This window comes from Zootoca vivipara, chromosome 5 (assembly GCF_963506605.1).
Source record: "Zootoca vivipara chromosome 5, rZooViv1.1, whole genome shotgun sequence".
Lineage (NCBI taxonomy): Eukaryota > Metazoa > Chordata > Lepidosauria > Squamata > Lacertidae > Zootoca > Zootoca vivipara.
In genome coordinates, this window is record NC_083280.1 from 7,677,610 (window position 1) to 7,702,412 (window position 24,803).

At 46.6% G+C, this 24,803-nt stretch overlaps 1 protein-coding gene across 1 annotated transcript in view; it reads right to left on the reverse strand.

Annotated features, from left to right (window-relative positions):
* Positions 1-24,022, reverse strand: part of ECE2 (endothelin converting enzyme 2) — a 54,711-nt gene extending 30,689 nt beyond the window's left edge. The window contains exons 1-6 of the mRNA XM_035133145.2: positions 23,838-24,022; positions 9,985-10,071; positions 5,516-5,663; positions 3,067-3,282; positions 1,669-1,793; positions 219-365 (exon numbers count right to left, since the gene is read on the reverse strand). Of these exons, the coding sequence (XP_034989036.2) occupies positions 219-365; positions 1,669-1,793; positions 3,067-3,282; positions 5,516-5,663; positions 9,985-10,071; positions 23,838-23,870 (756 nt within the window). The 5' untranslated portion in view covers positions 23,871-24,022. The remainder of the gene's footprint in view (positions 1-218; positions 366-1,668; positions 1,794-3,066; positions 3,283-5,515; positions 5,664-9,984; positions 10,072-23,837) is intronic.
* Between the last annotated feature and the right edge of the window lie 781 nt (positions 24,023-24,803).

The window sequence follows — 24,803 nt, forward strand, 5'->3', positions numbered from 1 at the left end:
GTCTACACAGACTGGCAGCAGCTCTCCCAGGTTTCAGGTAGAGGACCTTCTCAGTCCCACCTGGGGGGGGGCTGAACTTGGGACCTTCTGCATGCAAAGAAAGCAGAGGCTCTGTTATGGAGTTACGGTGCTTCCTGATGAGATCAGGATGCCGATAGAGATCCCCCTCCTCCAAGCTCCTTTTGCACAGAAATGCTCTCTCAGGTAGAGGGGCTTACCTGGATGATGTTGCTGTTGGAGCTCTTGGAATCAGCACCCACAAAAACGGTGAAGAATGGAGAAGCCCGGTACGTTCCCGATACCAGTTTCAGGACTTCCATGAAGTTGCTCTGATTCCATGGGCCGGTGATGTTCCAGCCTCCAATCTGGAGGGGGGGGGAAGAAGGAGGATGCAGAGAGTAAGGTGAACCCTGTGGAATGCCCTCCCACCAAGAGGTCAAAGAGAACAACAATGACCAGACCTTTAGAAGGCATCTCAAGGCAGCCCTGTTTAGGGAAGCTTTTAATGTTTGATGGGTTTTTGTATTTTAATGTTTTGTTGGAAGCCGTCCAAGAGTGGCTGGGGGAACCCAGCCAGATGGGTGGGGTATAAATAATAAATTATTATTATTATTATTATTATTATTATTATTATTATTATTATTATTATTATCAACAAGAGAGAAATCGCCTCCAGCATCTTGCCTGCATTTTGAGATCACCTGCTGAAGTTCTTTTATACTAAGTGCCTCCTTCATCAGAAGTGTGCAGTGTAAGGCAATGGCATCCTGCATACGGAATGCCCTCCCCAGATGACACCTGCATTTCCATTTTTTTCAGCCCCATGCTAAGATTAAAAATAACAACATCCCCATGCATTTTAAAGAGTGTCTTTCCTTAACTTGCTGCATGTTATTGCTTGTTGCCTCATTTTATTGTTAATATTATGGATTTTATTATAGATATTTTAGTGTTGTGTTATTAATTCTTTACACTTCTTGTTCACCACTCTGGACTTTGTAGGACAAATGATGGCATACAAATTTCTTAAATAGACATTTCATAACCTCTAGTAACAAGAAGGAAAGAGCTATGCAAGTTGCTAACAACCCAAGCCCCTGCAAATCCTCCCCTGTCTCGTTTTTCTGGCTTCTGTGATTTCACTAAATTCTGCCTCTCCTTCCCAACGTTTTTCTCCTGGACCTCTGACAACTAGAAATGAAAGCAGCGATTCCCAGGAGGGTGAATTTTGCATCTGCTGCTGTTTGAATCCATTTGAGCTCTAACTGAATTGTCACTGAATTGTCACTGTCTACACTTTTCACATTTCATTTCCTCACTTTCATTCCGTGTGTGTGTGTGTGAACACACACACACACACACACAACTGCAACTCAAGAGTACACTTCAGGCATCTGATGAAGTCTAGTCTGTAAAGCTTATGCCATAATGATTAAACTTTTGCAGTTTTTGCTGCAAAAGCACCCAACGCAGGGAGAGTTCCAGAGTTTTGTTGCCATTTCTCCTATCCTTCTTTTGGTGCTAACATGGTAACTGCCATTCATTGACTTCATACCCAGCTCAGCCCAGCAGCAGGAGTAAAAAGATGGCAAGGTCTCACATGCTGGACTGAGACCTTCCCACCTTCTCTATACATTCTGCTTGCACCCATTTCCCTGCCAGGCTCACCTTCTCAATGAGCTCCATCAACGGCTGGGAGCCCAGTTCCTCAATCTTCTGCTCTTTAAGGCAAGACAAGTAATAGCGCTGGGTCTTCCTTTCTGCCTCGCTGCTGGAGTTGAAAGTAGCATTCTCTGCCAAGGAAAGCACACGGTTGATGAGGGAGTGGTAAACACTGGTCAGTCTGAAGGCCCCAACAACAAGGCACCTTGTTTCCTACTGTTTCCTGGTTCCCAGCATCTCAAGATATTCCAACGCTTTGGGTAGGAGACAGGCACTTCCAAGTTGCCACTATTTGGGAGCAGGATTCAGTCACATACCAGCAAATCCAGATCCTGCAATTAAAGTTTACTTGGAGCACTTGCAAAATGAACCAGTTCCTTCTCCACAAAAATCAAACTTTTTTTGCAACAAGGGAAGTGGCAGGAAAATGCACTAGAAGGTGCAGAAGAATAACCGCTTGGTGCAACATGGTCTAATCCAGGCACCCCCAAACTGCAGCCCTCCAGATGTTTTGGCCTACAACTCCCATGATCCCTAGCTAACAGGACCAGTGGTTGGGGAAGATGGGAACTGTAGTCCAAAACATCTGGAGGGCCGAAGTTTGGGGATGCCTGGTAACCTACCAGAAACCAGTGTGGTGTGGTGTAATGGTTGCAGGGCTGGACTAGGACCTGGGAGAGAAGGGTTTAATCCCCCACTCAGCCATGATGCCTGCTGGGTGACCCTGGGCCAGTCACTGTTTCTCAGCCAAACCTACCTCACAGGGTTGTTGTGAAGATAAAATGGAGAGGGGGAGAATTGCTTATCACACCTTGAGCTCCTAGGGGAGAAAGGCTGGGATAAAAATATAATACCTGCGACAACCATCTAGTGTGGAGGTTGCGTTCCTGGGCCCCGCGCACATCAACGGAGTGCACTTAAGTGCCCCCAGCCCCATTACGCCCCCCCTTTCTGCCCTTTTCCAGGTCCGAAAGCACCCCCTCGATGGCGCATCAATGGGAATGTGCCTAAAATGGTCGGTGCCTGCAATTCAGGTTGCTCAATTAAAGGTTGATTTGGCTCTTTTGTGCAACAAACTATTCCCCCCCCCCGCACTCCAACCACCCCCCACCCCACATCAGACTTTGGGGAAATGCACTGCAAAGTATGGGATAATATTTGCCTGGTCCAATATCAGCTAACCTCCCAAACAGATCAAAGTGAGTGCTCAGTAAATAAGGCAGAACCCTGCATTCTTTGTGAAAACAAGTCAGGACAGGTGCTCAGTAAAGCAGCTACCCGAAAGGGGACCTTCCTTTTCCAATGCTGAAATTAAAAGGTGGCGCAGAGAAGAGAGATATTGTGTGTGTGTGTGTGTGTGTGTGTGTGTGTGTGTGTGTGTGTGTGTGGAAAGGAGCGCCTCACCTAGCAGGTGTTTCATGATGGCCTGGTTTTGGTCCCAAATACTGTTGAAGGTGCTCCACTTGGAACGCCCGTCTGGCAGTGGATTCCGCTTGATCCAGCCCCCACATGCATACTGGTAGAAATCGTCACAGGGGTTGATCTCTCGGTCCAGCGCCTCCAAGATTTTGCCAGCCACAATGATGCAAGCTTCAGTCAGGCAAGTGGTGTGCGAAGGATCTGGAAGGAGCACACAAACAGGCGTCGGGCAGCATCCCTCACGGAGAAAGAAGACCTCCTTCTTCAGCCCTTGCCATAACTTGGAAGAGCGCTTGCCATGTGTCATTCCCCCTACTCTGTGCCATCGGGGGGGGGGGAGAGGAAGTCCTGGCACAGCAGTGCATCACATTGTGAGGATTCCCAGGGCACAATGGCGAGGGGGCAGCGATAATTTGCCGCGGATGGCTCAGCTCTACTATGGCCCAGGCAAAAACGGTCCACCACAAACGATGCCACAGATGCCAAAAGGTGTGGCCCTGTGGTGAAAAGGTTATAGCCAGCCCTGCTCCAAAGATCACCTTTGCCAATTGCCCCCTACAATTTACAGCCACTTCACGGTGGTCGCTTGGTTAGCTCAGGCAACAGCAACTCACCCTAAGCATGTGCAAATCAAGCAGCCATAAATTGCTCCTGACTCCATTCCCTCCCTTTTTGCTGTTGTTTCCCTGTGCTGAATTTTAGATTGTAAGCTCCTCAGGGCAGGAACCCGTCCTCTTGGATGGCATGGATTAGCATGACACGCTAATCATGCTGTGTCAATAACTATTATGCACTAGAAATTGGCTTTTTAGTGTTGCCGCTCTAAGCCCTCTGGAATCAGTTACCAACTGAAATGAGACAAGTGTGTAGATGGCAACTAACGACACTTTCAATAGTAGAAATGCTTTTTTATTGCTTTTAGTTTACTGAGTTGTGATCTTTTCTATCTTATGTTTGTTATTATACACAGAGGCATTAACTCTTAGTTTCAAAGAGGCTTAAAGACCTGCAAATAAATAAATAAATATTAATAGTACGGACAGGTCCGACCCGTGACCCTGAACAAAGCGGACTGTATTTTTCCTGTAGCAGGAAGCAGCTGCACAGATTCCTCAGTGGAAAGGTTAATGTCCAAAAAAATCCCTGAATGCAGGTGGTTCAAAATCCCCTGGCTTAAAGGAATAATCTTGCAGCTCTCCCTCCCATGCACTCAGTTTCTATACCTGCCCCTTGCCATTTTGCTTCCCAGCAGACCCGGGACGTTTAATTATTGTAGGTCCAAATGGGGTGGAGGGTGATATGTGGCTTGTGGAGGATGCCCAAATCCACTGTGGCCACACCAACTGTCAGGTGGCAGAGGAACTAACCCCCACGGCAGGTTGCCAGGAACAGATAAGACAAGGGAAAGTCCTCACCACCTGCTTTTATTCAATATTTACAGAGAGAGGCTTTGGAATGTAGCCTCTTGTCTAGAGTAAATATCCCCTCCCCTCCCCTCCCACTTCCTCATTCATCATCTCTTTACGGGTAGTGCTGAGGGCCCTTTGCTCTCCTACTTTTAAGGCCTTCTGGATTCTGTCAGCCAGCTGTTCTGCCTCTGCCTCTTCCTCCACTCCCATTATCTCCCAACTTTCCACCTCGTCTTCCTCTGAGCTGTGATCTCCCTCAAACCTCTGTTGTAATTCTGAACTGTCTTCTTCTTCTCTGGAAGGGTCAGGCTGGGGAGGTGGTTGTTGGATTTTTTGAATAGTCAAGTTACTTTAGAGCCGGTCTAATGTAAATACTGTCTGTTTAAGAGAAACAGGTGCTGGTGTTTCTGTTAATTGCTCACGGGCGTGGGCTCTGCTTCTTGTATATAAGGCTCTGCCAGAAAGCCTTCTGCATCTCTTAGTTAGATCTTTCAGTTTGATTCATCTCGTAGTAGATCACTCTCTCAGTTGTTCTCAGTTTAAGAGATTCCTTAGTTGAATCTTAGTATGATTGCTTAGTTATAATGCTAGTTTGCTGTTAATTCTTGGGTAGTTTAATGGGAGTTTTGTGGGAGGTTTGGAATGTGGGAGAAAGCATTTATATTTAGTTTAAAGTCTCTTTAGAGTCAGTTTGTTTTTCAGTTAAAGAAACCCAACAGTTTGTATTTTCTTCTGTATGCTTTTACAAGCGTACAGCTAGTAAGGGGGTTTCATATAAGGGAGATAATTCCCTACGCTCTTGGTGGTGTTTTCTTAGCCAGGTCAACTTCTGACTGCGTATACTCTGTGTGAAGCATACTTTAAAGGGCCACTGTAAAACTGGGATATATGATTTAGATTAAGCAAGTTTCAATACCCAGTTTTCTCCAATATTATTCTTATCATATATATCATATATATTTAATTTTCCAATAGTGGTCTCCACCATTCCTCCTCTGCCCAGTTCCTGAGACCACCTCGCCTACCTTTACTGTACTGGATGCCCATGGCAATGACCGAACTCAGCAGCAGCAGCAACAGCACAAAGAGAGAGAGGGCGCAGAGCACCAGCTTGAGTTGGGTTCGGGAGCCCAGGCGACCCAGCAGGGGGCCATCGCTTTTCCTGAAGCCCACCTGGAAAGGAAGCAAAAATGGAACCAGGAAATGAAAAGAAGAAAAGGGCAAGGAGAGGTGGTTATTAAAATCAGCTGGAGAAGTGAACTGTCTCCATGGACAGCAAAGCCTCGGAAAGAGCATTGCATCAGGGTTGGAAGGGGCCTTGGAAGTCCAACTCTCTGCTCAGCGCAGGAAAACATCCCTCTGCCCTGCCTCTGCTCGAAGACCTCTGATCTCTAGGGCTGGAACTGCTGACATGTGTCCCCGGACTGCTCTGCTAGGGGAAAGGGCCACAGCTCAGTGGTAGAGCCTCTGTTTTGCATGCAGAAGGTCCCTGGTTCAATCCCTGGAGTCTCCAGGGAGGACTGGGAGAGTCAAGGGTGTGATGCAGCAGCAAAGAAGCTAATGCTATTCTAGGCTGCATCGACAGAAGTATGGTGTCCAGATCAAGGGAAGTCATAGTCCCACCCTATTCTGCCTTGGTCAGACCACACCTGGAATACTGTCTCCAATTCTGGGCACCATAATTTAAGAAGGATATTGACAAGCTGGAAGGTGTGCAGAGGAGGGCAACCAATATGATCAAGAGTCTGGAAACCTTATGAAGTTTATGAACCTTATGAGGAGCGGTTGAAGGAGCTGGTATGTAGAGCCTGGAAAAGAGGAGATATGATAGCCATCTTCAAATATCTCAAGGGCTGTCACATGAAAGAGGGAACAAGCTTGCTTTCTTCTGCTCTGGAGGGCAGGACTCGAACCAAAAGTTACAAGAAATGAGATTCTGACTAAACGTCAGGAAGAACTTTCTTTTATTATTTATTATTATTTATTATTTATACCCCGCCCATCTGGCTGGGTTACCCCTGCCACTCTGGGCGGCTTCCAACAAATACCAAAATACATTAAAATTCTGACAGTAAGAGCTGTTCGACAGTGGAACAGACTCCCTTGTAGGGTGGTGGACTCTCCTTCCTGGAGGTTTTTAAGCAGAGGTAGGATGGCCATCTGTCAGGAATGCTTTAGCTGACTCCTGCATTGCAGGGGGTTGGACTAGATGGCCCCTGGGGACCCTTCCAACTCTACAATTCTATGATTCCTGCCTAAAGCCCTGGAGAGCCACTGCCAGTCAGTGTAGACAATACTGAGCTAGATGGATCAATGGTCTGACTCAGTATAAGGAAGTTCCCTGTGTTTCCCAGCTCCTGCGTTTCTCACCAGCAGCAGCACCCTGGCATTCACATGGAGCACACATGGGCTAAGGCATGCAATCCCAAACTGCAAACTGCCCTCCAGATGTTTTGGCCTACAGCTCCCATCATCCCTAGCTAACAGGACCAGTGGTCGGGGAAGATGGGAATTGTAGTCCAAAACATCTGGAGGGCTGAAGTTTGGGGGTGCCTGGGCTAAGGCCTCTCCAGGGACGTGGCAAGTTGTCTGCCATCCCTTTTTCTGGAGGGGACATAGCTCAGTGGCAGGGCAGGCATGTTAAAAGTTCCCAGGTTCAGTCCTTGGCATCCACAGCTAAAGAGCTAATCTTCATTTGGTGGGTTGTGGACCTACGGTGGGTTGCAGGATCAATGCTGCGTTTTGAAGTGAGAGAGGGGGGAGAGAGAGAAGAAAAAGAGGAAGAAGAAATAACGGCAGAGAGCTCTGAATAAATTTATTGAATAATAGATACCCCTGCCCTATCATCATCATTTCATACCCAGCCTTTTCCCCTCATCGGATGCAAGGCAGCTTACAGATAAAAAGAAGAACCATTTTTTAAAAATCATTTTAAAAAATGGAACATGGATAGTGTTATAAGCAAGGGAATAAGGGCAGATTTTTGCTTATAACAATAGAATCAAAACTATATGCATACCAAAACAACAACCCCCATTTAAAACTTACAAATTATTATAATAAAAACCATGCGGAACCAGCCCTTTCAATAAAAAGAGTCAGTTCCCAACAGCCTGTTGGAACAAGGAAGTCTCCACCTGCAGGCAAAAGGACAACAAGGAGGGAGCCTGTTTGGTGTTCAAAGCAGTGCACATATACCCTTTTGTTGGAGGGATATGTTGGTGATGTCTGAACCAGACCATCCGTCTCCTTCCTCTGTGAGCAACCCACACATATGATGCCGTTGTGAACAGGAGCAATGTGCCTTTTGAGTATCAGGTGCATTAAATGAATGCACATAAAACCTTTGAAAGAGAGAGAAAAAAAACTCCTGTAGACGAGGCTGAAGGCAGGGGGGTTCTCAAAAACTGTGGTCTGTGGACCACCCATGAGGTTACTTCAAGTGGTCTGCGGCACGTCTGTGAATTTGTTGTTGAAACCAGGAAATGGCACATTTCCGTCGCATTAAATGACCACATAGATTTTTAATTGCATTTGTATTGCTTCTTTTAGTGCCTAGGCTGCCTTGTCTTGGGACTACCGTTTGAATTCAAATTGCAATACGACAAAACACAACAAACAAGAAATAAAGAAGCAATACACATACAATTGAAAACCAAACAGCATCAGGCACCACAGTACCCTGCAATTGCTATGACAAGCAAAAACAAAACAAAACTATCAAGTGGTTTGTCAAGACATTCCGTGATTTTCAAGTGATCCATGGGAAAAAGGTTTGGGAACCGCTGCCTTAGGACTCAGGCACAGTCCTTGTTTCAAATTCCTGGAACATGTAAATAAAAAGGGGAGGAATAAGAATGTAAGAACTGCCTTTATTGGATCATCCCCAAAGATTAATCTCTGGCTCTAATAGTGACCAGACCAGCTGTTACCCATTTGGGTGCCCTTCAGATGTTGCTGGATGATGGTCATCCCTGAGCACCAGGTTGTGGAAAGCTGGGCCAGAACCCTGGGAACTCCACAGGCAGGTCATGCGGGAGGCAAGAGTCCTCTGTGAACTGCCCCTAACACCTCAGAATCAGAGGTAGACACTTTAATATGGCAAAAGCCTGTCATAAACCTCTTAAATAACTTCTATTTATGTAACTGGCAGATGGAAAAATGGCAATCCTGTTTATCTTTCTTTATTGCTTCTTTTCGCTTTGGCTTAGAGGGCCTTCTCGGTAGTGGTGCCCGCCCTGTGGAATGCCCTCCCATCAGATGTCAAAGATAAAAACAACTACCAGATTTTTAGAAGACATCTGAAGGCAGCCCTGTTTAGGGAGGTTTTTAATGTTCAATAGATTATTGTATTTTACTTTTCTGTTGGAAGCCGCCCAGAGTGGCTGGGGAAACCCAGCCAGATGGGCGGGGTATAAATTGTTGTTGTTGTTGCTTCTTTTCCTTTCCTTTTCCCCCTTTTGTACCTGTTTTTGCCTTTGTCTCTTGTTATCTATACCTTACCATATTATGAAAAGCTTTAATAAAAACCCTAACACATAAACTTTACCTCCATACATAATCTATTTTTTAAAAATGAAAAAATTCCTTCAGTAGCACCTTAAAGACCAACTAAGTTTTTATTTTGGTATGAGCTTTCGTGTGCATGCACACTTCATCAGATACTTTTAAAAAATGGTTAGCTTAAAGATAATAAATTATATTTCCACCCCAATTCCTTCCATATTTCAAAGCGAATAGCTTTTCTGGGCACCATGAAACAATTTCAGTATGTGTGGTGCTACCTTTTCTGGATGCCAACAAATATCTACTACACAATCCTGTGTAGGTTTACTCAAAAGTAAGCCCTACTGATTTCAATGGAGCTAGCAGACGTGTTTAGGAATGGCATTTAAAGATGTTCAAGGTATTTCCTCCCAGTAGTTTTTACAGTTGCCTTTAAAAAAAAAGTCTCCTTCCCTCCCTCCCATGCCTGCTCTGAAGTTACTGTACCTTAAATGCAGTTTATCTTGCCCATCTGGTTTTAATTATTTCATACATAAGGAACCATATCATCAAAAATAAGATCATTGTAGCTGAGACTATTAAATTTGCCCCATAAGACAAATCTTCCTGGCTTCTCTTGAGGATTAAAGGCATAATCATAAATCACTGGTAATATCGGTGACATTGGAGGGCAATGAAAGGTTTTGGCAAAGCTGCTGCCTGTATCCTTTACGCAAGCTCTTTCGAAAGAGCTTCCCTTCCCTTTAGAAACAGCCTTTTTGCTCATCTATCTCCTATCCCCCCCCCCACCTCCCTCTGTCCCGGCTCGGCAACTGGCTTAGGCACGTTAATTATGTAGGCAGCAGAGACAATGCCTTTATTATTAATTTAATATAGTAATTGTGCTGCCAGGCGGCAGCAGGGGCAAGTCCTCTGGGACGACGCAGGGATGCTCTCCAGGCGCCTTGCACATTGCTCAACCACCTGGGAAAGGCCCGGTCTACCCTACCTCCACACTGTCAGGAGAGATGCTTCCATCTCCGGCCGTCTCTGCCGCTTCGTCGTCCTGAAACATAGCTCGCTTATACTCCGCCATCTGAAAAGGGAAAGCATGCGCGAGAGAGAAACGCTAATTGCTGAAACAATTAACAGGCCCGACTCTCAGGCTCGCAGGCGGCATAAATTCCATTAAGGTTCCGTCGGCACTGCCAACATGATGCCATTCATACTGTAGTCCAGTCTTCACCAAAGGAACCCTGGGAGTTGTAGTTTAATTAGGGGGTTCTCTGTCAAAGGGAACTCTGAAGTGCACATAACCAAGCCTCTACGACACTGTAGAGGCTTTTGCATATTGGATTGCAACTTAATTTCCCGTGATGAAATGCATGGCACATCTTGAAGTGCAGCTGAGCTCTGAGTGCCTTTGTCCTTTCGCACTCAGCTATTCTGTTTTGAAACCCCTTTGTTCAGTTGAAGGAATGCAAATCTTAATGGGTCTAGAATCCCACAATTTTAAGGAACAATCCAAAACTGAAAATGCAGATGTGTGGGAAAACAGTAAGAACAGCATAGGTTTGTCTACTCTAGAAATTCAGAGTTGCCACATTTTCTCCTGATAGTTTTGCACTCTTAAGTAACAGGCAGAAATTCAACAGATACTGCGTTTTCTGGTTTGGAGATGCAGCGATGGAGAAAGAGGTAGTGAATGAATTTCTGCCTGTCACACAGCAGTCAAAGGGATATAACTTCTATTTTTTTAAAAGTGGCAACTCATTTTCTCTCTCTGTTATAGACAAAGTTATTTTCTTTATACAAAACACATGCACTTTTAAAAGTATCTAATCTTTTCCAACCATTGACAGCAGCTCAGGACAGGCATGTACCCTGTTTCTCCTATTTTAAGACATACCCATAAAATAAGCCATAGCAGGATTTTTAAGCATTCAAGGAATATAAGCCATACCCCGAAAATAAGACATAGTGATAGGTGCAGCAGCGCCGGCCGCGGCAGGGGGAGGAGGAAAAAAATAAGACACCCCCTGAAAAAAAGCCACAGTGGGTTTTTTTTTTGAGGAAAAATAAATATAAGACGGTGTCTTATTTTTGGAGAAACACGGGTAGCAGAGAGCAGGGCTGTTGGGGGGGAGCATTATTCAAATTACCGGTAGGTAGGAAGAAAATTCAAATTCTATATTCAAAAGAAATTACCCAAAACAACACTTATCAATCTATGCTTCCTCACACTGCATTCTCAGAATTTGCAGTTGCTAAATGTGGTCTTCTGTTTCAGTAAGTCGTGCATGAAGGCAATTCCACACCTGCTCTTCCATTTCTACGATTGCCAGCTTTTGAATCTGCTCCTGAAATGGTGCATTTAATAACTGCAGGAATTAGCAGGTGATCATGTCAGAGGTTTCTAAGCTGAGGTTGGATGGCCAGATATCTGTCATGGATGCTTTAGCTGAGATTCCTGCATGGCGGGGAGTGGGGGGGGGGCTTAGACCCAGGGCTATTTTTCTAGAAAAAGGTGTGCCAGAATTCACCATGAATGCCTCCCTTGTTCTCTTATAATGGCAACCACCTGAGAGGTGCTGGAACTGAGTTCCAGTGAATTCAGGCTGAAAAAAGCTCTGGTCAGACCAGATGACCCTCGAGGTCCCTTCCAACTTCTATTGTTTCTATCTCTATGCCATTAAAAGTTTCCTTTGTTAGTATCTGCATCTCAGGATGCTGCTCAAAAGAGCAGAGCGTGCCCCTCCCCACACACACCAGGTTAGTTGGCAACCCTCTTTACTTCCATAGTGTCCATCGCTTGCAGAATCTCCCATAATTCCTTGTACCGCAGCTGAAACAGACACGCAATTTCTCATCTCTGATGATGATGGTCCTTTCCAGTAAATTAAAGGCCTCAGATGTGCTGGAAGTTTTCATTTCCCCCTGCTGTGCATGGTGGCTGGCCCAGAGGGGTCGTTTGCACCCAGTCCCTGCCAAATACACAGGTCAGCCCCAGCCTAGGTGCCACTTTGGTGAAGAGGGAAGCCCAGCAGGGCCTCACGAGCTGAGAGCCCTTTTTTCTTCCTTAGGTTGTCATGACTGTCTTGCTGGCTCTTTTGTCTCCCTGACAAGTGTCACACCTGCTTCTGAGAGAGAGGCTTATCCTCCATTCCTTGGCAACCGGAGGCTCTGTCCCCTAGCAACACCATCGTGGCTGCCGGGGCCTCCTCCTCCTCCTCCTGCCTCTCTCAGCACCTCTCCTCAACCCACCATGCTGGAACTTCCCATATAAGCAGAAAGGCGCTGAGGTGCCACACCAAGGAACCAGCCGAGATGGAGACAGGCAAAGGTGGCTTGAAAGGGAAAGGCACCTCAGAGGGCAAAGTTCAGGGGCAGCGCAGGAAATCTGCCCTCAGTGTTGAGGACATTTTAGGTCACTCCTTGGCACTAGCTTTCCACGGGTCTCAGCCAATTTTCCCCTCAGGAGAAATATGCAGAAAAATCACCCAGTCCATGCACACCCAAGCAGTTAACCACATGCAGGCAGTGATGAGTCATGGGAAGGAGAGATTTAAAATTGCCCTGGTTACTAATATTAATGAGTACGGTTAACAATTTATGTTAGTGTTAATTTGTACTGATATTGGGAGGGAGGGACGGCTGTCGTTCTAATTAACTACTTTATCTCATCCTTCTTCCAAAGAAGCTTTCGCTAGTAGACTTGAAGTTGTCCCTTTTTATCCTCCCAACCACCTAAGTGAGGGAGGGACGAATGAGATGTAAGTGTGCTCACAGGCCCTCTCCCCCTCCCAAATACATTTAGGGGAAAGCGGGACCAGGGCCGGCCCTAACACAAGGCAGAGTTGAAGGGGTCAGCGTAGGTGTAGCCATGATTGTCCTCTCACCCAGATTCTGCTTGCAAACCACATGACCTTTTTAGCTGACACCTGTGCCTCATAGGAAAGGTTGAGCTGTTAACCTGGCTGACTTGGTGGTTGTAAAGTTCCTATTATTCTCTGAAAAGCAAAGCCATAGCTGCCAAGTCTCCCGTTTTCCCCGGGAAATCCCCGTTTTCCCAGCTGTTCCTAGCTGAAAAAACAGATTTTTTTGTTTTCCCCCGGTTTATTCTGGCACGGCGGCCAATTTGGAACTGGGCGGAGCATGCTCAGAAGCGACTTTTGATGCTGCTCTGCCCAGTTCCAAAATGGCTGCAGTGCAACTTCTGGCGTGGCGGCCATTTTGGAACTGGGCAAAGCAGCATCAAAAGTCACTTCTGAGCATGCTCTGCCCAGTTCCAAAATGGCGGCAGCGCTACTTCCGGCCTGCTATTTCCGGCCCGGTCCCTTATTTCTCTGACAGCAACTTGGCAGGTATGAGCAAAGCTCGGGAGGGAAGGGGTACAAGCAGCTTGCTTGAACCTGCTTTTAGAGGAACTAAGCCATCAAGTCTCGTTGGAGACAGACTACAAAGTAGTCCTCTTGACACCCTTTGTCTATGCTTGGTGCAAAAGGGTATCAAAATAGTGTTGGGATTTTCCATTCCACCTATAGTTGCAGACATGGGATTATTATGTGTCACATGTCTGTTTACATTCCAGCATAGTTTGCTGGCGTGAGCGGAACTTCCACTGTATTGCTTTAGCTTTAGACTCTCTCTCCGAGGAGACGGCAAGGAGAGACGACATGTTTCTTTGTCTTGATTTATGTTTAATAAATCCGTAGTTAATAGTATGTATTCACAAGCCTCAGCCTCATCTGTTGTGCAGTTACACTGCTAAGTATAGTGTGCCTAAGTCTGGGAGGCTCATTTATGTAGGAGCCAGAGGTCGATGGATCTTCGCAGCGGCATGGCTGGAAGGAGATGATCCAGCTGGGGGCTAGCCAACAGGCCTTTCAACCCCAAAAGTTGACAAATGGCACATCCTCCAACATTTCTCCGATGAAAATATGGGTGTCCTATCCCATAATAATAACAAGAATAATTTTATTCTTTATACTCTGCCCCTCTGACTGGGTTGCCCCAGCCACTCTGGGTGGCTTCCAACATATATAAAAGCACAGTAACACATTAAAAAACTTCCCTATACAGGGCTGCCTTCAGGTGTCTCCTTGTATAGTTACTTATCTCCTTTGCTCGGGGGTCGGATAACTCGATACCCTCCAATATTTCTCTGATGAAAATAGAGATGTCCTAAGGAAAAGTGGGACATTCTGAGATCAAATCAGAAACCGGGACGGCTTCTGTAAATCCGGGACTGTCCCTGGAAAATAGGGGTACTTGGAGGGTCCAAGGAAGCTTTATATAGGGCCCTCAGCCTTTCAGAATGTGAAATGTGAGGGCCGACATGATCTGAGATCTTGCAGATAGGAGAAACTGACGAGGTTTAGGAGCTGGGTGGGGGTGGGGGTTCCCAAGCTGCCATCTGACACTGCCCCATGGATTTGCAGTTCTCTCTCCAGAGATAATAAGGGCTAGGAAAACAGGACAGGCAAAAGCAAGAAAAACAACAAGTGGATCTCAAGGTATCAAATGACATGTTTTCATGAAAAACAGGCACAGGCCTATAACCAAGGACAAAATAGTAGCTCATCCAGGATCACTGTTATTCTCAAAAAATATCAGGTGCAAGCGAATTTAAGCATTCATAAGTTGCTGTGTTTCCTGCTTCTCTACAGAAGTTTACTTAAATCAATGGGCACAAACCTGATGCCTGAAGTAGCAATATTCATAAACCAGTAGGGGGACATTTCTTTTTAACCAGGGCATTCAGATACTGATCTTAAGGTGGCCATAATGTGAACAAATAAATTTCAGAGGGAGGCTGCAGTGTGAAACTGCTGAATTACAATTCATCAAGACGTTCAACCCCATTCGTTTCGGTCTGAATCAAGACAACGGTTTCCTTTCCCAGCACAGATGTTCATTAACTCAGCACTGCTGCCAAGGGGATGGTTCTGTCACCTACCGCTGCTGTTGTAAAAGGGTCGCTGTGCTTGTCTTGTAGGAATGTCAGATTGCTTCCAGTAGTCCAGTAGGAATGTCAGATTGCTTCCACCACCAGTATGGTTGCACAGCCGTGGTTTCACTGCTGTTCTGCACCAGCAAGTGGCAGTTTTGGACAGGGGTGTGGCACCATACCAGCACATTGGCTGCTCCCGAATCCAGTTATAATTGAATTGCCAGTATCAGTACTTCTTCCATTTCTTTTCCTTCTGACCTCACTGCTTACAATTCACCGCCACCACAATATGCATGTATAATACATATTTATATTTGAGGATTTCCATTCTGAAGGAAATCATCCCTGAGTGCTCACTGGAAGGACAGATCGTGAAGCTGAGGCTCCAATACTTTGGCCACCTCATGAGAAGAGAAGAATCCTTGGAAAAGACCCTGATGTTGGGAAAGATTGAGGGCACTAGGAGAAGGGGACGACAGAGAATGAGATGGTTGGCCAGTGTTCTCGAAGCTACGAACATGAGTTTGACCAAACTGCAGGAGGCAGTGGAAGACAGGAGTGCCTGGCATGTACTGGTCCATGGGGTCACAAAGAATCATAGAATCATAGAGTTGGAAGAGACCACAAGGGTCATCCAGTCCAACCCCCTGCCGAGCAGGAAACACCATCAAAGCATTCTTGACATATGCCTGTCAAGCCTCTGCTTAAAGACCTCCAAAGAAGGAGACTCCACCACACTCCTTGGTAGCAAATTCCACTGCCGAACAGCTCTTACTGTCAGGAAGTTCTTCCGAATATTTAGGTGGAATGTTTAAGAGTCGGACACGACTAAACAACAACAACATATTTGAGGATTACGTTTCCTGCATCTGCTGAAGTGGACTCTTGTCCACACAAAAACTTGAAGCTTCTTGCCATAACACATTTCATTACCATTTTAAGACTCTTTGTTGATCTTGCAACAGACTAACATGGCTAGATAGTAAGAAAACTAGAGGGTTCGTAGGGAAACGAATATTCCTGGACATGCCTAAAGAACCAGCATCAGAGAACCATCTATTTATGCATGCAGCACCCAATGAGAATGGAGACCCATAGAGGCATGTAATGGTTCTTGCACGGAGGGCAAGAGCACCCAAAAGGCTGTAAGCTGGAATTTTGTCTGCCCCAGGGAAGGGAGAGGCACATATTTCAAGTGGGGTTTGGTTAAAAAATAAATAAAAGCAGAAAAAGATCAAGGGTCTGGAAACCAAGCCTTATGAGGAACGGTTGAGGTAGCTGGAATTGTTTAGCCTGGGAAACATATGATAGCCATCTTCAAATACTTCAAGGGTTGTCAAATAGAAAATAGAGCAAGCTCATTTTCTCCTGCTCTGGAGGGTAGGACCCTAACCCAAGGATTCAAGTTACAAGCAAGGAGATTCCGACTAAACATCAGGAGGAGCTTTCTGCTGGCAAGAGCTATTCAACAGTGGAACGGACTCCCTTGGGAGGTGGTGGACTCTCCTTCCCTGGAGGTTTTTAAGCAGAGGTTGGATGGCCATCTGTCAGGGAGGCTTTTAGTTGAGATTCCTGCATTCCAGGGGGTTTGGACTAGATGACCCTTGGGGTCCCTTCCAACTCTATAATTCTATGATTCTAGGTGCCCTATGGAGGGCAATGATACACTGCCCCCTTGCGTCTATAAGGAAAGGCATTGCAGGGGCTTCCTGTTTCCAGTGGTGAGAAATGGCTTACTCCCATACGATCGGACCTCAGCCGTGCCGGTAATTCATGGTTGATATGGGGGTAATTAGCCCTGGCAGACTCCCCAGGGTGGAGGAGGACTGTCTCATAGACCTGCAGATTGTCCGAGATTGTCAGCTTGCATCAAGGCTCAAGCAGCAGGACACTGGGTCCCAGAGAACGACACAGCTGGCACTCTCTAAAGCCACTCTCATAGCTGGAAATATCTGTTTGATAAAATAATTAGATTTGGACAATAAACAGACATAGTCTGGACTGAAGAAGACTGAGGAAAAACCTGCAGAACTGCATAGAGGGGGGCCATTTCCCCTTGCACCTGCAGGTATCTTCTACAAATGAGTCACTCTTCCTGAGAACAGTATACCCTACAGAGATCACCGCCTTAGAGCGACCTGGCTGCCAAGTTAAATGGACCCCCACACTTGACTCCAAACTGAAGGAGATCCTAACCTCTGAAAAACTCCGTACAATTTTAATTGGCTCTGGGAATAATCCTAGGTTTGAGGACCCAATTTCCAATTATGAGAGCCTGCTCCAACAATTAAAACCCCATCTTTTTAATACCACAGAGAAAAGGCCAACTAAACCAATAACTTAAAACAAACCCTGGTTTGATCACACCTACTTTGAGGCCAAGAGAGCCCTGAAAAATGTCTACAAAGCCACCCTGACAGCCAAAAATTCTGGCAGACAGCAAGCCTATCTTGCCGTCTGTACCTTAAAAAAAGAATACAAAGATCTAATAATCCACCAAAATCCGCCTATACCAGAAAATGCTGGCTGGAATTTATTAGAGTGGCAAAAGCAAAAGAACAGACCCTATTCTGGAAATTGGTAGCTTCTGGCACCCAAAAGGCTATTTCCCCTTTAACCTCACAAATTCACCCTAACCACTGGGTCTCATTTTTCCAATCCCTGTAAGAGGACGTTGAACCCCTGTTATAGAACTAGAATATAGAACAACTGGTGAAATGGCCGCCAGTTTCAATAACTGAAGTGAAATCATATATAAACGGCCTCGGTCCTGTATACCTGAAGGAGCGTCTCTACCCCCACCATTCAGCCCAGACACTGAGATCCAGCACCAAGGGCCGTCTGGCGGTTCCCTCATTGCGAGAAGTGAGGTTACAGGGAACCAGACAGAGGGTCTTCTCGGTAGTGGCACCCGCCCTGTGGAACGCCCTCCCAGCAGATGTCAAGGCAATAAGTAACTTTTTTACTTTTAGAAGACAACTGAAGGCGGCCCTGTTTAGGGAAGTTTTTAATGTTTAATGCTGTACTGTTTTAATATTCGGTTGGAAGCCACCCAGAGTGGCTGGGGAAACCCAGCCAGATGGGCGGAGTATAAATAAATTATTATTATTATTATTATTATTATTATTATTATTATTATTATTATTATTTAAACCAGCTGAAAATGGCCAAAGTCCCGGGCCCAGACAGCATTACGCCAGAAATGATAAAAGCTCAGGCGGACTGGTGGGCACCTTTCTTAGCCAGCCTCTTTACTTACATAGATGACACTGGCTGCATCCCAAGGGAATGGGGAACAGCCATAATAGTCCCATTCTATGAAAAGGGCAACAGAAGTGACCCAGCGAATTATAGACCGATCAGCTTACTAAGCATGATTTGTAAACTATACACAAAGCACCTTCTTAATAAGTTTACAGAATGGCTAGAGAATGAAGACATCCTGGCAACAGAACAAGCTGGCTTTAGATCCGGTAGGTCCATGATAGGCCACTGTCTAACGCTTCAACATCTCATTGACAAACTGGCCCCTCTGCTATTCAATTTTTATTTAAATAACTTAGTATCCCCACTCAAAGACTTAGAATTCCATCCCCCGAAGCTCGCAAATAGGCATATTTCAGTTCTGTTATATGCCGATGACGTGGTAATCCTATCTCGAACTCCTATTGGACTCAAGAAAGCATTAAGAAAGCTCGCAGCATATTGTGAAATTGAATGTCTCAAAATTAATTATCAAAAAACTGAGATACTTGCTTCCAGGGGGAAACAGAATTTCTTCATTATGAGCGAGAGAGAAGGCTAAATGGATGTCTAGCAGCCCCCCTTCTAGGGCCCAGAAGGGGGGATTGTGTGGTCTCCGAAAGCTGATTGATCGCCATCGATCGATATCTGTGGAATACAGTTCATTTACATTGCAATATTGCAAACAGTATGCTCAACAATTTTCAAATGACAGGCTTGGACAACAGCCCGGATTGGAATAATTTAACAACATGGGAGTGGCTGCGTCATTAAATTTTAAACGATAAACTTGGATAACAGCCCGGATTGAAAGATTGGAATGAAGTAAGAGAAAGCTGTGCTGGCAAATAGACAGTTGAAAAAATACATATATAAAATAAAGCTGTATTCGATGGATGGAAGGATATATTATTTCTGACATGATTGAGAATCACACAGCCAGGGATGGAGAACTTTAAAGCATTAAGATCGGAATGTGGGAAATATGAGAATAACAAGAAGAAGGCAGGAACAAAGATATTGGAGACATACTTTAAGAGGTCCAGACTATGGGAAGCCTGGGAAAATTAATAATTAATAATTGGATTGTAATTTGGTTTTTTTATTTTAGTTTATTGTTTTTAATTGGATTATGATTTGATGGATATGTTAACTGGCTGTTTTTATTGGAAAATTAATTTTAAAAATGATTTTAAAAAGAAAAAAAGAAAAGGCATTGCAGCCAATGCAGTTTATTTCTTTTAGAGCAATTAGAGCCCACCATTCCCCAGAACAGGTTCAAGGGGCATGATGCTATTCTGTATTCAGAGTGTTGGATTCTCCTTCATTGCAGGTTCTTAAGCAGAGGAGGGGTGGCCGCTTGCCATAGTTGCTTTAGTTGAGATTCCTGCATTGTAGGGACCCTCAGAGTCATTGCTCTGGACTGGCCTTTCTCCAAATCCAGAAACCTACCCAGTACCTAGAACCAGTGACTAGGGTTGAAAAACGCAATAGTTGGGTGGGGTAGGCTCCTTTGAGGGAAAGAAATTCTTGCTCTTCCACACTGTAAAAGTTAAATTTGGATAAAAACTGAACAGCGGCATACATACCACCAGCTATATAGAGCAGTCATGCCAGCCATAGGCAAACTCAGCCCTCCAGATGTTTTGGGACTACAACTCCCATCATCCCAAGCTAACAAGACCAGTGGTCAGGGATGGTGGGAGTTGTAGTCCCAAAACATCTGGAGGGCCGAGTTTGCCTATGCCTGAGTCATGGAGCAGGATGGAATCAAAAGAAGCAATGGAATCAAAAGAAGCACTGAATGCTAAGGTGGTTCATGACTGTTCATCACAAAGGTGACAAACCTTCTACATTAAACATCTTCCAGTAAACCCAAAGTTCTGCAACACACACAGCTAGGTGGATCAAGCTGCTCAGGTCAGGAGTCCATCTGCTGTTTCTTTTAATACCAAGTTCTTCTCGATTCTGTTTGGTCTCCAAATCTAGTTGGGCGTTGGGACTTCCGCCCGATCACGAGGCAATGGCAGGCACTGTTCTCCTCAGCTGAGGAGGATGTGGTGCCTTCGAAGCAAGGGGGGGCTGCTACAGCACAGCGACCCCCCCCCAGAAAAAATCCTAATCGAGCGTTATGGGGACATGGATCCGGCAGACGCCAGGAGACTCCATCGGTTGCCTAGTTTTTGGGCACTGAGAGAGCAGGGGGTAGGAGCAAAACGCGACGCATTTCGGAGCAAAGCTATCTCGGAGGCACGAAGCTGCGACCTTGCCAGCAACAGCGATTGGTTCTTTCTAAATTTGGAACTAAAAAGGACTGTACCGTGAGTACCGAAAATACAAATCTAGTTGGGTGTTGCTTTATTCAGGTTGCCTTCCTTGCTCAACGAAGAATCTTTGTGCTTAATGAGATGATCCCACAGGGCAATAGTATTCCTTGTTTTTGTTTTGTTTTTACATGTTATGACTCCGAGCAATGGTGACGAGTGATAAATGCCAATTGTATTTTGGTATTTCTTTGCTTTATTTCATTCACATCCCTAAGAATTTGGGTTGGGGTTGATGGCAGCTTAGTAAATTCATCAAGTTTGGGAAACCCTGCAGCAAAATGTGGACACAGCTCTTGTCCATGCAGAGTTCTGGGTTTCTAAGCCTGCTGCAGCCTCAGGGATGCCGGAAAATGGAAACCATGACTTGCTTTCCTTCTCACAACCATGACCTTTCCATTCAAGTGTTGTTTTTCTTTTTCTTTTTTAAAAAAGGGAGAATACATTTTCAACCCTTGTGTCCTCAGCATCCAAGTGGCAAGGAGCCAAGGCCCAAGAAAGTGTCACCTTCACTTAGCACCGTGCAAGGCTTTGCAAATATACAAACACCTTGCTGAATCAGGAGCCATGCTCAGTTTTCTGATGAACAAATAGTTGGCAGGCAAAGGAAAACAAGAGTCGGCGAAGGAAGGTTCCAGCGAACCGTTGGCATCGCGGCATATGCCTCGCCAATATGTTGCCAGTTGGAAATGGGCATCCCCACCCTGCCACCCACTCAAACAGCTTGAGGGATGCCCATTTCCTGGGGGCGGGGGAAATGAAGGATCCATTCTCCCCCTCACTCGACAAGGCTGCATCTCCTCCTCTTGCCCCTTCTCCTGTGGTTTGTATTTCTTTGACTCCTTCCTTCCCTTGCCAGTAAAAGGCCAATGAAAATTAAGCTACTCACTTTCCTTCCAAATTCCCACACCTGATCTTAATCTTCCCCTTTTGCTCATTGTGTTTGCCCAACAGAACAGTTGTTTTCCAGCAGTTGTCCCACCCTGCCCTGCCCCAGCAAACTGGGTTCTTTCAAGGGGAGCTTGTGCTTCCTTCAAAGCTCACCCACGAGAAGGCGAATCACGGCAGACAAGCTTCTCTAAAAACATGGCAGGTCTCCTGCGGCTGCCATCCTTTCTTTGCTGCGAGGAGCTGCAAGACAGCATAGGGCAGGGGTTGCCAATGCCCATGCCTATAGGGATATCCTCCCCACAGATGAAATAGGGCTTGGAAGCATCCTGTTGTGGCCAGTAGAGAAGGGTGTGGCGTGTGCTTGGTTGCAGGGTGTGTGCCCATGACAGTCTCACCTTTTTGCACATGTGCTAAAGGGCTCCAGAATACTGGCAGCGCTTGGCATAGGGTGTCGTGCAAGACTCATAGGGCCAGGCCAGGCCACTGCATGAGCCAACTGTACACTCTATGACGGGGGGGGGGGGGACATTTCCTTGTGGATAGCCTTCTGGGAGCCACATGACAGTGGTGGTTGGAGCCAGTGGAAAGTGGGTGTGGCCATCCACTCTCTCATACAAACAGAGGGATAGCTCAGTTGGTAGAACGTGAGACTCTTAAATCTCAGGGCCGTGGGTTCGAGCCCCACATTGGGCAAAAGACCCCTGCATTGCAGGGGGTTGGACTGGATTCCCTTCATGGTACCTTCCAAAGCTATAATTTCCATGATTTCTATGATTCTATGTGCACACATCCCCATTCATACACAGGAACACCCACCAACTCATATAAATGGAGACATGAACACCCACACTCACATGTAACAACGGCACATTCATTCTCACGTAGAACACAAACACACACTCATCCATCCATCCCCACTCACACCCATTCATTACCCTCTCTCCATCACACACACACACACACACACAGAGGATACTTTAGGATTTCCAACAATATACAAGAGTAGTCAAAGACTCCCTCGGGAGGTGGTGGACTCTCCTTCCATGAAGGCTTTTAAGCAGAGGTCAGATGGGGCCACCTGTCATGTATAATCCAGTTGAGATTCCTGCATTGCAGGGGGTTGGGCTAGATGACCCTCGGGGTCCCTTCCATCTCTGCAATTCTATGATTCTAATTGGTGCCAAGTGAGCTTGAACAAGCATTACATTTTACATTTCTGATGCCACAAAGCTCGTTCCTTACCACCTACCCTCCTCGCACCTAATTCTCTACCACCATTCCCGCAGATCCCTGGCAAGCACACAACAAAGGAGACTGTTTGTAAAGCTCCTGGCCACAAACACCAGGGCAATTTGTGCTTGGGAGGAGGGTGTGCCTGTGATTAACATTTGGGCATGGGCAAGGCTGTGTGCATGGGGGGGAGCATGCTGTTTGAGATGTGGGCCATGAAATGCTGGCGAACAGATCAAGATGCTAGTTGGATGCAGAACCTATGATACTGAGCTGCGAGCTGGGGTGGTCCAAGGCTACATACAGAAACAGCATCCCAGGCACCAATCCTCTGCACACATTTTACTTGTGAGCAGGGCATTTGTCAGTTTAGGTTTCTCCCCCTTTCTCATTTTCCCACTCTTAAGTTCAGTTCCCCACATTCCCACAACACTCTGTGATAGTTATTTTTTCAGTCTTCTGGAAAATCCACCAGCATCTTAATTCCAATTTCTGCTAACATGCACAGAGGAATCCCACCCACCCCCCAATATAACGCACGTTATCTTCACCTATATTTGCATTCTTGCACGCGCTACTTGGCTGGAGGGCCGCACTGCAAAATTCGGAGAAGAGCGAATTTCTAAGGGCGGCCACTATTCCATTCTTGAATTGGAGATGTGCAAACGAGGCGGGTTCGCCTTCAGATGAGAAAACGAATCGGACCCCCTGCCTTATACCTTCGTAGGGTTTTTCTTTCGACCAAACCTATTAAGTGGCAGAGCCAGGTTCGGACCGGGGTGGGGGCACGGGAAACGACCACTCAGCGTCCATCTCTGGCACCCACTTCCAGATTGAAAAGTGTCTCTCTGTGTGCGCCGTTACAGGAGATGGTGCTGGAGGTTTCCCCTGCTAAAAAGGTGGAGGTGGACTAGTGCGGGACTGAGGGGGGAAAGTTGAGGGTGGTTCATTTATCCATCTCTCACCCCTTCGCCCTCCCTTCCTCGCCCCCACCCACCATCACCACCGCCCTCCCGCGGGGCTTACTTGCATCTTCGCCTGGGGCACGCAGGTGGCGAGGGGCGATTGCGCGCGGACCGGCGTCGTCGCGGGGATTCCTGCTTGCCCCGCCCGGCCCTCCAGGAAAACAAGCCCGCCCACCCGGGAGCGGCGAGGCGAGGACCCGGCTCTCCTTTCCCCGAAAGCAGCAAAGACAAGGCGGTAGGTGCCGCCACTACTTACGTTGCTGCCAAGATCCTGGAGCGCTACGTTCATGTTGGCGATGGGGACGCGGAGGGACCCGGCGGGCGCCGCCGCCTCCTAGCGCCGGACCCAGCCACGGGCGAGCCGGTCAGGAGCTGGAATAGGAACGGCGAGGTCCTCCGCCTCGTGGGCCATGCCGAGCTGCTCCACCAGGGGGGATGCGAGCGACCGTTGGGCGAGCCGGGCCCTTCAGTCCCTCCCTGCCCAGCGCGCCACGAGGAGAGGAGGCGCGCAGTAAGCGCACGCGGAGAGTTGCTATGGCGAGTCGACCATCGCAGCAGCAGCAGCAGCTGTCGGGCCCGCCGCGCAAGCGGCGCGCTCAGCTCCTCCCAGCGCAAGGCAGACGCTGGGCCTTGGAGTGCCGCCGGCGGCAGAGAAGGTCAGCGAGCGTGGGCTCTGCCGCGAGAATCAGGCAGAGTTGCTCTGGCGCGCTCCCTCATTTCTCCATCTTTACGCACGGGCACACCCAGGCGGTGAGTTGACCGCCAGGCTCCCAGAGCTCTTTTTTTTGAATGAGATCGACTCCACCGCAGAGCTTTCGGAACAAACCCTTCCCCAAGTTGCTAGTCCTCATGGAAGCAACCCCCCCCCCAACAACCCCAAACCAAGAAGCCAAAATAGCCAACCAGCACAAAACACTTAAGAGCGTTCAGGGGTGGAATAGTGAGTTCCGGTTCTAGGGATGCCCAGCTAGGAGGAACAACCCCTTGCAGGCAGCCTGGCATGGCAATTTACCTCATGTACACCCTGAGCCTAGGAGGAGTTGCTTTTTAACAGGGAGAATAATAATAATAATAATAATAATAATAATAATAATAATAATAATAATAATAATAATAATATATTATTCATACCCCGCCCATCTGGCCAGGTCTCCCCAGCCACTCTGGGCGGCTTCCAACAGAAGAATAAAACACAATAATCTATTAAACATTAAAAGAACAC